This window comes from Chionomys nivalis, chromosome 17, assembly GCF_950005125.1.
Source record: "Chionomys nivalis chromosome 17, mChiNiv1.1, whole genome shotgun sequence".
NCBI classification, from domain to species: Eukaryota; Metazoa; Chordata; class Mammalia; order Rodentia; family Cricetidae; genus Chionomys; species Chionomys nivalis.
Genome location: NC_080102.1, coordinates 38,179,124 through 38,196,178, shown reverse-complemented (window position 1 = coordinate 38,196,178; position 17,055 = coordinate 38,179,124). Strand labels below are relative to the sequence as shown.

At 49.9% G+C, this 17,055-nt stretch overlaps 1 protein-coding gene across 1 annotated transcript; it reads right to left on the bottom strand.

Annotated features, from left to right (window-relative positions):
* Positions 1–329: 329 nt before the first annotated feature.
* Cimip4 (ciliary microtubule inner protein 4) lies at positions 330–15,556 on the bottom strand. The gene is made up of 5 exons (XM_057792706.1): positions 15,495–15,556; positions 10,759–11,141; positions 8,740–8,884; positions 594–704; positions 330–421 (listed from the first exon to the last, which is right to left on the bottom strand). Exons 1-5 carry the CDS (start codon positions 15,514–15,516, stop codon positions 330–332), a joined length of 753 nt encoding a protein of 250 aa, XP_057648689.1. The 5' UTR covers positions 15,517–15,556.
* Positions 15,557–17,055: the final 1,499 nt, after the last annotated feature.

Here is a 17,055-nt window from a genome sequence, read left to right as displayed (position 1 = left end):
AGGAATAAAGACCTAGAGACAGTTGAAATTGGCCAGGGGCCACACGAAGGGTATAACCTAGCAATTTCCAGTAGAGGACCTGTTACCAGTTGAGCACCCTAGCTCAACTCTCCCAATTCTTCCTGAGGTCACAGAGGAAGCCATGAAGAGGGGGTCTCGGAAACCTAGCTGCTCAGAGTGTTTATCCTCCTCAGTTGTTCCTCCAACCCCATACATGGGTCCCCATCCCAGCGCAAAGAGAAGCAGCATGCAGGGGCAGGGCTCAGACCTGGGCCTGCCTTTCTTTATTGATAGAACTCTCCGCGAGCTTCCTTCCAATGTCCTTTCAACTACTTGCCCTTGGATCTGCCCTTTTCTCCGTATTTCTCTTCCAGTGCCTTCTGCAAGTTCATATTCATGGCATTTTTCCGGTGCCACCGTCCTGCAGGGATGAGGGGAGGGACCATTACAGGGGCCAGCAGCTTCCAGGAGGTCCAGGCCCACTCAGTGTCTTGTCACCCCAGCCCCAGGCCCCTGCCTCCTGCTCTGCACCTTGCAGACACTCACCCTGTCCAGGGAGGAGAGGACCGCCCCGCAGCCCGGCTTCCACTTACCTAGCTCGTCCGTCTTCCTGCCGTGCCAATGTTCTACATCTCTCACTGATTTCTCAATCACCTCTGGCGTGTAGGAAGCCTTCATGAGGCTCTTTGTCTCCTGGGGTGGCCCTGTAGACACCGTGGAGAAATCCCCGAGTCATTGAATGTACGGCATCCTATGCTGTATCTCAGTGTCAGTTTGCATGGAAGAGAGGGGAGTGAGAGGGTTTAACATGCCTCAGTGTTAAACTCTCTGAGTTTTGGATTATTTACCTACCCTAGGGGATACGGTCTTCTTTCAAGATTGGGAAGATTACGCTCGTCTTTTTTATTGTTTGTTTTTATTTTATGTGCATTGGTGTTTTGCCTGTATGCATGTCTGTGTAAGGGTGCCAGATTTCGGAGTTACGGTTATGAGCCGCCATGTGGGTGTTGGGGGCTGAACTCCCGTCCTCTGGAAGAACAGCTAGTGCTCTTAACCGCTGAACCATCTCATCTCTCCAGCCCATTTAAGCCCATCGCTTCCCACAGAGTCTCAGGACAGGGATAAAAGTAGATATATTGTCAAGCTCTAGCATGAATAGCCTTTAGCCCAGTTCCCGGGAGAATCCTTGTTCCCATCTGAACACACCAGAATAGTCCACTGTTTGCATGTTCATTGATGGTGTGGGTTCCTCGGCTCCCCCAAGAATCACCCTTTAGTTGAGCCTGTAGCTCTCCGGGATTTCTCTAGCTCAAAACTCCAAAATTTCCAAATTCCTCCCACAAGCTGGTCTCAGAATCCCGTTCTCAGGTTTAGTCAAAGCACGGAGCTCACATCTCTGGCACGAGTCACAGTGTCAACCAGTTTCTGGTCACTGTGCAAATGCCTGAGCCAAAGAACTGAAGGAAGCGAAGGGGTATTTTAGCCCGTGGTTCAAGGGTTTGGGAAGAGGGGAGCTCACATCATGGTAGCCAGGAAACAAGGAAGGTGCCACCCACATCCTGGGTAGACTTTCACCTTACCTCCACTCTCCTCTACCCTCCACCCACACCCCTCCACCCACAGCCCTCCACCCACATTCCTCAACCCTCCACCCACACTCCTCCACCCTCCATCCACAACCTTCCACCCACACCCCTCAACCCTCCACCCCTCCACCCTCCACTCTCCACCCACACCCCTCCACCCTCCACCCACATCCCTCAACCCTCCACCCCTCCACCCTCCACCCATACCCCTCCACCCTCCACCCACACCCCTCAACCCTCCACCCCTCCACCCTCCACCCACACCCCTCAACCCTCCACCCCTCCACTCTCCACCCACATCCCTCCACCCTGCACCCATACCCCTCCACCCTCCACCCACACCCCTCAACCCTCCACCCCTCCACCCTCCACCCACACCCCTCAACCCTTCACCCACACTTCTCCACCCTCCACCCCACACCCCTCCACTCTCCACCCCACACCCTGACACACACACTTAGTTTATATTTCTGGAAACTGCCTTCCAGACACACCGAGAGGCCAGCTTACTAATCTTCTAGACCTCAGTCCAATCAGTGTGACCACCAAGAGCAACACCTACCACACTAGGTCAGAGTTCCACACTGAGCCACACCCCCAACCTGCTGCGAGTGAAGATATCCAAGGAGCTAAGGATAATTCCAAACTGTTCCCTCCCGGGAACGCCCTCACTGAATCAGTCCTCCTAGGAAGCAGCTGAGACAACAGATCTATGGATTGATTGACTCCTGCTCACTGCTGGGGCACAGACTGACGCAGAGTGTTCAAAGTCACACAGCTGCAAAGTTAAAGAGCCCGGCCAGGGCAGCTCAACCTTTTGACTTTAAAACAGGCGGGCATTGCACGGAGAGAGAGAGGTGGGGAGAGAGAGAGGCAGGAAATTAATGACAGCCTTCGGTCGGCCTGAGAAGGCAGAGGACCTCTCTCACGCCTCCCGATGAGGATGTGTCTGCGATGCACCCTAAAATGTCAAAAATAACTAGAAAATGAAAACACCAAAAAAGAAAAAAAAATCTGACTGGGGAAAATAAGAAGAAAGCTTATTTTCTTAAAAGAAAAAGAAAAAAAAAACAAATAGAAAACACAAAGAAAGCATGGATTGACCCAAATTCACCAGCAACAGAAATAAAAACTGTTCTGGAGAACAGATTGCCAGGGTAAATAATTCCAGACCTGTATTATTTAAAGCATATATTTTAAAAAAGACCCAAGGAGAGGATAAATATGAAAGGCTAGAAAAAGATACATCAGACAAAATGTCAGCTGAGTACAAGCTGGCCCGGCTACAGCCATACCAGACAAAACAGCCTGTAAGTCAACAGCAGTAGGAGACACAAAAATAACGGGGGCTGGCACTATAGCTCAGCAGGTAGAGGCGCTTGCCACAAAGTCCATAACCTGACCGAGTTCAATCCCTGGCACTCATATGGTGAAAGCAGAGCTCAGACTCTTGCAAATTGCCCTCTGACCTCTACAGGCATGGCACAGTATGTGTGTGAGTCCCCTACCCCTTCTTACATGCACATTAAAAATAAAATCTTTTAAAAATTTATATAAATAACTATGTGAGTTAGCATCATGATTCTAAGCTTGCTTCATTGCGAGTATCTGAAGAGACATAGCAAGATCAAGAGAGAAATTGATGAACCTGTTACCATCAGGAAGGATTTAGAGGTTCACCTTTCACTAATTAATAGATCAAGCGAAGAGTAGTATTAAAGAATGACAGGGGGGCTGGAGAGATGGCTCAGTGGTTAAGAGCATTGCCTGCTCTTCCAAAGGTCCTGAGTTCAATTCCCGGCAACCACATGGTGGCTCACAACCATCTGTAATGAGGTCTGGTGCCCTCTTCTGGCCTACAGGCATATACACAAACTATTGTATACATAATAAATAAATAAATATTTATAAAAAAAAAAAAAAAGAATGACAGGATTCATGGAGAATCATTAACAGGCCTCTCCCTCTAGGCAAACACAAAGCCTCGAACCAAAAGACCAGCCGAAAGCTCCTGAGATCTGCAAATGCAGTTGTGGGCTGGTCTGTAAAGCAGCTCCCAGCAACATCCACAGACCCGCAAAGTTCCTGCAGGCTGCATTCTCTGACGATGATGCCGCCAAGCTAGAAATCACTCTGGAAAGCAAACTTGCAGGCTTAGGGTTTACAGTTGGCAAGGCTTACGTAACAGTGAGTTAGAGGTTTGGTCAAAGCCCCCAGTCCTGATGGCAACCAGGATCAAAGCGGCAACATGACAGTCCCTGGACAGAACTTGAAGGCAGGCCCTAGCATCATTTAAAAGGATTGCTTTGGCTTTTTAGATTCCCCGAGGCAGAGATGAAACCCTCTTCTCACCTCTCAGAATAAATCTAACTAGATGGGATTAGGGTTTGCTTTGGGAGCTCGTGCATTGCCTCAGAGTCTGGAGGACGGCCATAACAGAATAAAAATCTTCAGACTGAAATGAATCAGAGCCACGTGGGCCAGCTGTGTCTCCAGTGCGGAGAACCCCATGCTTCTGTATAGCAACCCGAGGCTGTAGAGAGATGTGCAACCCCAAGACCCCCAGGCTTGCAGAGGGTGGGTGCGCAGGCACCAATGGGAGAAGCACCAAGAACATCCCCAAACATCAGACTCCAGGGCAGGGGCGTGAGGTCACAGCAAAACTCACCACTGTGTTTGGTTTCAAACCCCTGCCACACCTCAGCCCGCAATAGCAAAGTCAAAGACTGCAGGACTTCGGGGGGCCTGCCCCCCTCTCCTCTTCATGAATCCTGGACCTGAGGGCTGAAGCAGTTGCCAGTCCAAGCCAAAGCCAAACCTAGACTCTGGTACTTTCCCCTGCTCTGGAGCCTCCATCTGTGGTAGCTACACAATTCCAGTTCACCTTGTGAGGGTGTGTGTGTGTGTGTGTGTGTGTGTGTGCACGCCCCTCCATGCTGCATAGCAAAAGTTATTCTGGAGACAGAACCTAGGGCCTCAAACATGCTGAGCAAATGCTTTGCCACTTGGCTACATCCCCAGCCCCAGGAAATATCATTTTAAATAGTTATCTTCTACAATAGGACGGTAATTTATGCCCCAAGCACTTGAGAAGCTGAGGTTAGGAGGGTCACCCTGAGTTCCGGGCCAGCCTGGGCTACATAGTGAGATTCTCACTCAGAACAAAAACAAAGAAAAAGAAATCCATTTGCGATAAGTGGCAAAATGAGATTTTCTTACCCCAAATTACAAAATACTGAAGGAAGATTTAAATGGAAGAATCTGTTTAGCACACTGATAAATTGGAAAATGAATTAGTACCACACTGACAATTGCCCCTGTGATGTGGGAGAGTCTTCTGTTTTGTGTTACTTTCATTGGTTAATAAAGAAACTGCCTTGGCCCTTTTGATAGGACAGAAAATTAGGTAGGCGGAGTAGACCGAACAGAATGCTGGGAGAAAGAAGCCGAGTCAGTCAGTCGCCATAACTCTCCTCTCCGAGATGGATGCAGGTTAAAAATATTCCCGGTAAGACACCACCTCGTGGTGCTACACTCATTAGAAATGGGTTAATCAAGATGTGAAAGCTAGCCAGTAAGAGGCTAGATGGGCCAAGCAGTGTTTAAAAGAATACAATTTCTGTGTAATTATTTTGGGTAAAGCTAGCAGGTGGCCGGGAGCCCTCCCGGGCGGCGGGAAATGGCCCACAGCTCCTACTACACCCCTGAATTGATTAACCGAGTCAATGTGCTCCAATCAAAAACCCAAAGAGCATTTTCCTGGAAATTGTCTAATTGATCCTCAAACAATCCTCACAATGAAGGGCCCAGAAACCCTCCAGAGCTGCCTGATTGCGGCTCTAAGTATATCCTGGCTTCCCAATATCACTACTGTAACACATTCCCCTACACCCAGTACCTTAGTGGGAGTGCTGGGGGCAAGAAGGTGTGTGTTCCCAGATACCTTACAATATTTCAGTGACCACAGTGGCATACTAGATGGGTGGCCAGATAGGAGAACCAATAGTCTAGGAATAGTAGGTAAAGATGCGCTAATTTGTTTATGCTGTGGAATATTTATTTCATCATGCAAAGATGTGTTGCATTTGTTTAACTACTGTACCTGTCTAAAACACCTGACTGTCTAATAAAGAGTTCAACAGCCAATAGCGAGGCAGAAAAGAGAAATAGGCAGGGACGCTAGACAGAATAAACAGAAGAGGGAGGAGCAGAAATGGAGAATAAGAGAATGATGTGGGGGAGGGGGCAGCTACACATCCAGCCACAAAATAAGAAGGAAAGAAAGAAAGGTATATATAATAGAAAAAGGTAAAATCCCAGAAACAAAAGGTAGACAGGATAATGTAAGAAAAGCTGGCTAAAACTAAACCAAGTGAAGGCCAGGCATTTGTAAGTGAGAATAAGTCTCCGTGTATTTATTTGAGAGCTGGGTACGGTCACCATAAGAGTAAAGAAAATTCAGCTACACCAGAGCTTTTTGCATGTGGAAACCTGAAGGCAGACATCTGGGGGGCGGGGCGGAGGAGGTGGGAAGGATGGGACTCTTGGAGAGATAAATACTCTACACAAAAGAATTAGAAAGGAATCCTTCTCACTGCCTACAGAAGTGGATTTGATGTGGATTAAGGGTTTAAAGCAAGCCTGAGAAAGCAGAAAGGATTAGATCCATGACTCAGCATAGCCTGTGCTCCCTTTCGCTCCTGCAGGAAGGCTCCTGTCTCCACAGCCAAGCAGCTTTCTTCAGACTGCTCAGGTAAACTGCTTTGAAATCAGCCCTAATCCTGCTCTCACACCCAAGTCCATTCCTTAGCCTGCTCTGCCTGATCTACTACCCCACCCATACACGAATGCCCAGGCTCCTGTGCCTAGGGCTGTGTGACCTGAGCCCTTCTGAGCTGTCACATGGCACACAGAGCCATCCAGATGTGCAGTGCACCAGCCTGGCAACTGGACCTGAAATGTCTTTCAAAGGCCAATGTTGAACGCTTAATGCCCAGTTTGGCACTAATAGCAGAAACCAAGGTAGGGCCTACTGGGAGACTTCAGGTCGCTGGGCAAGGGAGGAGGATCCCCAATGGGATAATGGGACCTGCCTTTTTTCCCTTTGTTTTCACTTGTCAGTCATGAGGTGAAGAGCTTTGCTCCATCACACACACCCTGCCATGCTGTTGTGCCTCACCACAGCCCCAAAAGGACAAGAAGCCAACTGATGGCAGCCTAGGTGACCTCCAAATGCCAACTGATCGTAGCCTAGGTGACCTCCGAAGACATAAACCATGAGAAAGATATCCTCTGTTTTTAGTTTAAGGGTTTTATTCTTGTCATCAAGACTAACCTGGAACTCACTAGGTAGTCTAGGCTGTCCTCAAACTCACAATAATCCCCCTGCCTCTGCCTCCTGAGTGCTAGGATTACAGACATGTACCACCACTAGTTAACCCTTTAATAAGTTGAGCATCTTGGGCATTCCTGTTACAATAACAAAAGGCTAATGAGCATACCAAGCCACCATCGTGGGTCCTCCTCCTGGACATTTATAGTCCTTCCTCACTGCTGTCCCCGTGTCTGCCCTACCAGGTCCCACAGCTCCCCGTGTCCTCCTCCACACGGCATTGGAGCTATCCTTCATTCAAGTTGAGTGAGCCCATTCCTCTGCCTCCCGTACTAGCTTAGTCTCCTACTCTACCTTGGAAAAGACTAATATCCATGACCCAGACTGCTTCCTATCTGGCTTCTCTATTCTGCCTCAATACAGCATACCTCACCACTGCCATCCACAAATGCCAAGGTGAATCCCCGTGGTGGGGCCTTGACATTGATACTGGCGGTCACGTGCTTAGAGTGCTGCGGGTCAAAACCCTCATTCTGGTGCCAGTCTCCCGGTACAGGCTACTCCCACCTAGTTGTAAGATACCATTTGTATGCCAGTCACCTTCAGGAAAACCCAACAATGGCCCCTTGTGAGCCTAGCTTTGCAAGCTGGCAGGAGCTGGTTCCTGCTCACCCTTGGCACACTTCCTCTGCCTAGGCTGGGTGAGGGGAACACAGACTCTTAAGAACAGTATTCTTTCATGCTCATGGTCACATTTTATAACATTGTAGGTAAAAACTTTTGGGTGACCAGTGTCAATGAGAAAAGGCAGAATTCCGGGCTCCAAAAGAGAGGGCAATTTGATCTGATCTGGCCTTCCTCCCCCTGCACCATCTCTTCCTCAAGCTCAAAGAAAAACCCAGAGAGGCTTCCAATGTGTGTCTGGTTCCTTGGGTGACAGGGACCCATGCCAGGGGAGAGAGGCCTGCCAGACCCTAGGAGCACTGGAGACAGCGGGAGGGAGGAGGGCCTATGAAAGTGAGCCCTTGACAGGGAAGCTGAGCAGAAAGGGTGTAGCGAGAAGCCCTGCATGCTCACTGTGTACCCCATCTCAGCAACTGAGGAAAGCCTGGGAATCCTCTTAGCCCTAGGAACCGTCCTTGTGAGTCCTACTTCTCTTCACACGACAGATCTTGAGCACTTGGCTGCAAGCCCAGCCATGACATAAAGTTCATGGCGCCCCAGAGCCAAACAGGATTAGACAGGCCAAATTATCCTTCTAGAAATGGCACCCCTCCAATTCACCTGTCTTTTCCTCCAGGTGATGCCACCACTAGGTTCCGGGGAAGACAAATGAATGGCCTGTTGCCCCAACCCCTGTACTGGAATCCTGCCCGTGGCAATAAGGGCCACTCTGGTTATCAACCTGGTTGCATAGGGAGGGCTCCTTGCTCATAGTCATCCCCAGCTAGGGAGTGGCCAACTGACCTTTAAACCCAAGAAAGCTGATATTGTCACTGTCACCAAAGGTGTCAGGTCAGGGGTACCTGGGCCTCCCCTTTGTAGGCTAGGGAACCACAGGTGTCCAGTGTGGGGGCCTCACTGCCAAGTGGGCTGCATCACCTGCAGTGAAGACACACCGGCCAGGGTCTAGCTGGTCCTGGATTCCTGTAGGGCATGCCAGCATGAAGGATGCCTTAGGTGCTTCTAAACTGAGTATCTGTGGAGCTATGCATTGGGGCCTTAAGGTCCAGGTAGGGTGGACACCCCAAAGGCCTTCTGCGCCCAATGTTCTCTGGACCGCGCATGCTCACGGTCCCACCCTGGCCTTTGTAATCTGACCTTGAAACAAGTTGGACCGCATGTGGTAGCCCAGGTCGTAGTAATCTGCGAAGATGGAGGAGATTTGCGCAGGGCTCTGGGTCCTGCTGGGCCATGAGCTTGACCTCTTCTGGCCCTCAAAGATTTCACCAATGGCCTTTCGAGCCTGAAGGAGGAGGCAAAGGAAAGAGACAAATGATGGGAAGGTAAGGACATGCCAGCTCCCCGCTCCCCTGCCTTCCCCACTGCAGGCTTAATCCCCAGGGCAAGCTCTGCACGCCCCCCATCCATTTCCTCCTCCCAGGCTTAAGTGATTCTACACATATCTCTTACTGTGTACACACACCATCAGGCAATGATTCTACACATATTGAGCTCTTACTGTGTACACCATCAGGCAGTGATTTTACACATATTGAGCTCTTACTGTGTACACCATCAGGTAGTGATTCTACACATATTGAACTCTTACTGTATACACCATCAGGCAGTGATTCTACACATATTGAACTCTTACTGTATACACCATCAGGAAGAGGGTCTTCATAGGGTGAGCCTGTCTCCGCCATTTTAGAAATGAGGAAACAGGACTTTAAAAGAGGAAACAGGACTTTAAAAGGCCAGACTTCCCCAGTTTACACAGCTTGCGGCTTACTATCAAGGCATCCCACAAGCCAAACTTCTTAGTTTACACTGAGACCAACTTCTTCCTCATATCAAGAAAGAAACTGAGGCCTAAAGGGACGAGTCTGGGCCTATGGGTCAGGAAACCTGACTATGAGCCCATTCTGACATAGAGCAGCTCTTGACTTCAGCAGGTCTTGGAACCTCTCTGGACCTCGGTTTCTCTGCTTGTAAAATCTGGGTGGAAGGCAAACCTGAGAGCCTGAAAGGAGCTTTTAGCTCAGACATTTGCCACTTCTATGGCACCGGGGACCTGTGTCCTGGAAGCTGCGGTGGACAGGCAAACAGTGGCTAAACAGAAATGGTGTCTTCCCAAGGCCAAGAGTGAACACAGCCATCTCCACTGGAACAAGTCTCTCCAAGTAAAAAGCACATTTAAGGCCATGACCCACCCCAGAGTGTCTGAAGGGTGGAGTTGTTATACCTTGAAATGACAAAAGAGGGCAAACCCAGGAGGGCCTTGACCCCATGTCTTTTATTGCACGGATCTACTGGCCTTGTGGCTCTGAGCAGATCACACACAATGCCTCTCCTGGTCCCAGCTACTCTCTGTTTAAAAGGAAGCAATAAGCTCTGCCCTGCTGACCACAGACTGCAGTTGTTGAAATGGTGACCTTAAAATAGGACTCAATACGAACAAAGAACGGGAGCTTATCCTTTGACTAAAACTGGCAGGTGAATCTAGTCTCAATTTTCAATTGATAAGTAATGGCTGTCTAGAATAATAGAGCAGGTGGGAAAGAGTGCCAGGATTGATTACTCATGCCTGCCATGAATAGGGCTAGACTTGTGGTATGCCTGCCATGGATTCATCAGCCTGAACGGTTTGGGTGCTTCATTCTGCAGATCTAGTACCTGAAGGCCAGAGACAGAAAGCAATTTAAGAAGAGTCACCTGGCCTGAGGAAATAGAGCCACTGGGGAAATAAGAGTCACAGGAATAGAGCCACAGAAATAGAGCCATGGTCCAAACCTGGGCCTATACTTGTTGGTCCCCTTAGGAGATGTGTTCAGATTGAAAATGTCTAACGCAAACAACAGATTTGTAATTGTAACGTCCGTAGCAGCCAGGGTTCTAGAATAGGCTCTAGATCCTCATCCACATGACTGGGTAGATGTGGCTGCCTTGCTTAGCTCCTCTTGCCTTGGACTTCGTGTGAAATGGAGGTAATACCTCTTGCCTCATAGTCGTCACGCACAAAGGCTTGAGACAGCACACGGCGCCTAATGCGTAGCAGGTCTCAGTAAACACCACTTCCTAACAGTTTAGGGACCGGTTCCAGGAATGGAATCTGAACTCACGAAGTCTCCATGCAACCCTCTCCCGCCGTCAGTCTCCCAGGTCCCTGCTCTTTACCTGTTCCTCAGAGATCAGATGGTCCACCACCTTGTTCCCAAACTTGTGGCGAATGTTCTCAGGAATGGCGCTGTCCTTCTGGCTCAGGGACACTGTCCGCTCTGGGGTCTCCCTGGATTCTCTCGAGTTGGATCTAGATGCCCCCTTCTTCAGATCCTCGGGCTGTGAGCCCATGGTCAGAGAAGTCCTGCTGGCAGGAGTTGGTGGCAGAGGCGGGACCTCCAGGTGGCCCTGGCCCAGGGGACTGCCTCGAGGGCTCTGGGAGAGCCCTGGCTGGTGCTTGAATGTGGAGCCCTCCAAGTTGCTATGGGCAGCTCTCCGGGAGTCCATGTCCTGCTGGCCCTCCTTGTTGTCTGGGTGGGTCCTTGTCAAAGTAGTTGTACCTGAGCAGGTGGGATGGGGGCGCGGGGAGAGACAGGAAGCCACAAGACAGGTGTGAGAAGCAGAAGCAGGAAAGGTGACAGAGAGGTCAGCGGAAGGAAAGCAGACAAAAGCCAGAGAGCCAGAGGCAGACAAGGGCATGGAGACAGAGAAAGGTCAGTGAGCAGACCTCCACACGACAGGGTTGACCCCATAGAGCTATGACCGTAGGGGCTGTGACCCAGGCCTGTCCAGCCTTAATTAGGCCTAAAAGCATGGCCTTTAAACAAGAGATCCGGCCTCTCTGTGCCTTGGTGTCCCCTGGCTCACTTTGGTAAGTTCCCTTTCTCACTGTGAACCCCAAGAAACCATTATATGAATCCAATAAGCATGGGGGTGGCAGAGGTGACTCTTGGCTTGGCCAAATTTCAGGACTGCAAAGTGCCAGAATGGGGTCCCAGCCTTGGTCTTTGCTCCCCAACACCTCCTCTGCCTTCTGTCCTAACCACCTCCCAGGATCTCAGGGACACTAATGGCTCCCTCTCTTATTTCCACTTGTATCACTTCAAAACTCCTGATGCCAGAAAGACTGCTAGCCTCATCCCGTGGACCTCCACTCCTGTCATCCCTGGCTCAGACAAGGGACTGCTGCCGCCCTCCCTGCACACCCCGAGACACCCCATCTCTCAGCCTCCCCCAGACTGGTCTACTCCATGCTGAGGCAGTCCCCCCCTTTTTTTGAAGTTTTTAACTTTTATTTTTATGTACACAGGTGTTCTGCCTGCATGTACATGTATGTTTACGCACCACATGCATACAGTGGGAGGCCTGAAGAAAGCGTTGGGTTCTCAGGTACTGGAGTCACAAACAGTTGTGAGCCACCATGCAGGTACTGGGAATCGAACCTGGGTCTTCTAGATGAGCAGCTATGGCTCTTAACTGCTGAGCCATCTCTCCACCACCCACCACTCCCCTTTCTTGAAAGTAAATCAGACCCTTTCTTCAAGTGTGTGTGTGTGTGTGTGTGTGTGTGCGCGCGCGGGCATGCACACACACGTACACACTCATGCACACATGCATGCACATGCACCCGCAAACACTTCCAAGCTGGTGGAGCCAGTTCTCTGCTCAACACCCAACACTGTCCACAGTCCACCCTCACAGCCCTGGGTTTTTCCTTTCTACCTCACTGTGAGTTCCACGACACCTTTCTCCTCCTAGATAAGGGGAGAGGATCTCACAGGTGAAGTCCACGTAGTGGGTCAGTCTCGGGCCTTGAACAATACCCCAAAGTGCCCAGAACATTGGAACCCTTTAGTAAGGGAGAATAAGTGACTGGCTGTAGTGTCAGACCACAAGAAACACCAGCACCTCGTCCAGGCCAAGAACCCGTCTTCTCTCATTCCCACTGCAAACCATGTGACAGCTGATGGCTCTGAATGGGGTTAACCAGGAGTGTTCTCTCTAAGTGATGTGTTCTAAGTGGCGGTGTGTCTGCCGGTACACCCGCTGTAGGCAAGTCCTCATGCCCCTCCCAGCCTGCCCCCATCCTCAGCCCCAGGAGCCAGCGGGAAATGTTTGGGTAGCTTCACCCTAAGTATTCTTGAAGAGTCTTTCAAGTCTACAACAGACAGCTTGTTTTGCTTTTGTGTATAAATGAAATCTGACTTCACGCTGCACTCTAACCGACTGTTTAAAAAGCCTCTCTGCACTACAGGGACCCAGTCCACTCCACAGAGAGGGAGGGCACGGCCCTTCCTTCTTCACACACCCTGGCTGCTACCCTACTGTTTGGCGGTAGGGCAGGCTGGTGCAAACATCAGACTTCACTGCTGTGACTCTCTTGCCCTGTTGTGAACCCCTCTTCTCCCCCAGGGAGAGGGCACAGAGAAAACTGGGCACTCTCTCCCCCTTTCTTCCAGCTTCCTCCTGCCTTTCTTGCTCCACTCTTTGTCCCTACCCCTTTATTACCCACAAAAGGCAAAGGGAGAAACTGTCTCCTGGAGCCAGATGGCCCTCCCAACCCCCTTCTGGGTTCTGAACAAAGCAGCAGGCAGCCAGGAGGTGGAACCTCCGGAGACAACTAAGGCTGCCAGAGTAGGAATCTAGGTGGAACACACAGCATGATACACAGAGACACAGCACCTGCTTGGTGGCTGAAGCTTCAACTGTCCCTAGGAAGACAAAGCCAATGCAGGGGTGAACTCCACCCACACCCCTCCCTGACCCAAGGTTCAGGGATGCTATGTCTCCAGCCTGCCCTCCTGGTTGCCTCATCTGCTGAGCCATTATGAAGTAACAATAACAACCTAGCTAGTCTTCTGCCACCCTTCAGGGTTAGTAGCACTTCAGACTTGGCTGTGTCCTGTGTTCTTGGACTCAGCAGAAATCCTTTTGTCCACTGTGTGACTTCCTACTATGTGTCTGGCAGTGAACCAGGCTCTGGAAAGGCAAGTGGAAAAAGAGCCAGCAAGTTTCTGAGCTCTAAGAGCAGAGTATTTGGATGGATGGGATGGATGGATGGATGGATGGATGGATGGATGGATGGATGGGATGGAATGGGTGGATGGATGGATGGATGGGATGGATGGATGGATGGATGGATGGGATGGAATGGGTGGATGGATGGATGGATGGGATGGATGGATGGATGGATGGGATGGAATGGGTGGATGGATGGATGGAATGGGTGGATGGATGGATGGATGGATGGATGGAATGGGTGGATGGATGAATGGGATGGATGGATGGATGGATGGATGGATGGTGTGGTAGTATGAATGTAATCGGCCTCTATAAACTCATAGGGAGTGACACTATGTAAGGAGTGGTTTTATTGAAGTCAGTACAGGCTTATTGGAGAAAGTGTGTTTCTGTGGAGGTGGACTTTGAGGTATCCTATGCTCAAGCTACACCCAGTGACATAGTTCACTCTCTGTTGCCTAAGCATGAATATGTAGAACTCTCAGGTCCTTCCCCAGCACCATGTCTGCATGCTTGCTGCCATGCCTTGCCATGAGGATAACTGAGTAAATCTCTGAAACTGTATACTATACCAACTAAATGTTTTCCTTTATAAGAGTTGTCGTGGGGCTGGAGAAATGGCTCAGCAGATAAGAGCACTGGGTACTCTTTCAGACATCTTGAGTTCAATTCCCAGCAACCACATTGTGGCTCACAGCCATCTATAGAGGGATTTGATATCCTCTTCCAGCATAAATGTGTACATGCAGACAGAGTATTCGATCAATCAATCAATCAATCAATCTCTAGGGACTGGAGAGACAGTGCAGCAGTTAAGAGCACTGGCTGTTCTCCCAGAGGATCCAGATTCAATTCCCAGCACCCACATGCACCTCTCAACTGTCTATAACTCCAGTTCCAGGTGATTGAAATCCTCACACACAAATGCACATAAAATAAAATTTTTTTAAAAAAGTTGCCATGATCATAGTGTCTTTACACAGCAATAAGAAATCCTGACTAAGACAGACGGAATGGATGGATGGATGGATGGATGGATGGATGGATGATTGATAGATGTGTGCATCTGACCTTTCTAAAATCTCGTTGCACCTCTGATCATTATCAGGTGGACAGAGTAAGCAAGCCCAGCTTTGTTTACTACCATGACCAAGGAAGGACCATGAGCAGAATTTTCTAACTCTGGCCTTTTTATCAAAATACCCATCATACTCACTGGAAAATACAGACTCTGGAGTCAGACTGCTCCAGGAAAGGCCCAGAACTCAAGGATTTAAAAATCTACCGAAATGACTGGGGTCACTGGGAAGCTTGAGGCAACTGAAGCTCCCAGTGCTCTCCCCCCATCCCTTACCCCCACACTCCCCCACTCCCCCCAACTCCACGCCCCCGCCCGTGTAATCACCATCTCCGGCTACCCTGGAGGAGCCTTCCCAGCACTGACCTGGCTCTGCAACACTTACATAAGACTCCTTTCCCCTTCCAGGCTGGCATCTTTGTCCCCAGTACCCAGAGCATAGATGCACATCCTCTCTGCCACCAACCCAGCCCATACGTTATCCTATGCTGGGCTCAGTCAGGCCTGATGTCCCCCAACCCTGACCAATGTTCTCAACAATTCTATCCTTCAGATGCATAAGAGTGGCTGCCAAGCTCTTCAGCAACCACATCTTAACCCCAAGAGATTGAAGACCCCGATCACATTACGTCAGTTTCCAGGCCTGGTCCTAAGCTCTTCCCTCTAGTTTTCTTCTGGTCTTAGAGTGTCCTGGGTCAGTTAGGCCATTCCATCTGGAGACCTCAGCAAGACTAAAGAAGACGAGGAAGGGAGTCCTCCACCCCCTCCCCCCACCCCAAGAAACCTGTCTTTGCCGGTAGTGTTCCCATCCTACCTGGCTTCTGGCCCAGCTCCATGGACTCTGGCTCTGAGACCCGCAATTTCTGAGCTTGACCCTGTAGACAAAGCAGAACACACTGAATGGTTTCAGGTGACATTTTCCATAAAGGATGACAGCTGAGAACTAATCGGAGAGGCCCCAGAGGTCCAGCCAGCCCTGAACAATCTCCCCATGCAGCAGCTGTCCTTGCTGTTTCAGCATCCAGCTCAGCTCAGGCCCCAGAACCACTTGCCAGTCACCAGATGCTCCGGCTAGCCAGGGCCACCACCTGGGCTTGCGTGGTCTTTCTCACATAACCGTGTCACTGGGATTCTCTTACTCTCTCCTGATCTCCTCCCACATCTTCCTCCTCTCCCACCAGCTCCAGGAGGCCCTGGCTGTGGGACCACTGTCTCAGTCCCCCCTCTGCCATTTATTTAAAACTGTCACATGGTTCTTCATGGATGGTCGGGTGAAGGATCTGTGATCCTGAGTTGCCTCTGTTCCTTCTGCATAGCCTCTGCATATCATAGCTTAAAACAGGCATCTTGGGGTGAGGGGAGCATGAAACCCAGGGATTCATGAATGCCTGGTTGAGCCTCACCCCAAGTTCATTTTACACATTAGCTGTTCACTGAAGGAGAGGGAAGTCCGCTAGGAGATCCTGGACCCAAGACCATCAGCCCTGCAATCTTTTTCTTGTTTATATTCCCTTATTTTGAGCACATGTTGAGTCGTCCCCCACGTTTCTACAAATGTAGTAATGTCAGTAATGAAGCCTGGCCTGACCTGATAGCTTCTTTAAACTCAGGGAAGGACAGAACAGAAGCAGCGAGAGCTGGAAGAGTGTGCTGGCTTCATTCCCCTCACTGTGATAAGACACCCTGACAAAAGCAATTGGGGAAAGAGGGTTTCGTTTAGCCCACAACACCAGCTACAGTCCATCCCAGCAGGAAAGAGTTGCGGTGGTAGGAACTTAAAACACCTACTCACATCCCACTCACAGTCCAGAGCAGAGAGAATGGAATGCTTGTGAGCATACTACTTGGCTGGCTCACTTTCTCCACTGTTATATAGCCCAGGACCCAAGCCTGGGGAATGGTGACGCCCACAGTGGGTTGTGTCCTCTCACATCAGTGAATGCAATCAAGACAATCTCCTACAGAAGTGCCCACAGGCCAACCTGAGCTAAAGAACCTCTCAGTGAGATTCTCTGCCCAGGTGATTCTAAAATTAACCATCAAAGGGATCCCCAAGAGCTGAATCAGAGAGACTCTATGTGTGTGTCTCCCCCCCATATATGTGTGAGTGCATATGAGTGTCTCGTAGGTGTGTGTGTGTGTATGTGTGTGTAACTGTCACCCAGCAAGCTGATTTGCTGGTAACCTCAAATCAGGTAGGAACCAGATCAATTTTATTCCCTTAAAAATTGTTAGTCAAAACTCCCTATTAATTTTGACTAAATTCTGTGGGGTCAAGGCTTAGAATGCATGAGGCCCTAGGCCAATTCTCTGCACCACAAAATAAAAATTAACATGTGATAATTGTGCCTTTTCTGATGTGACTCCCCCTAGGT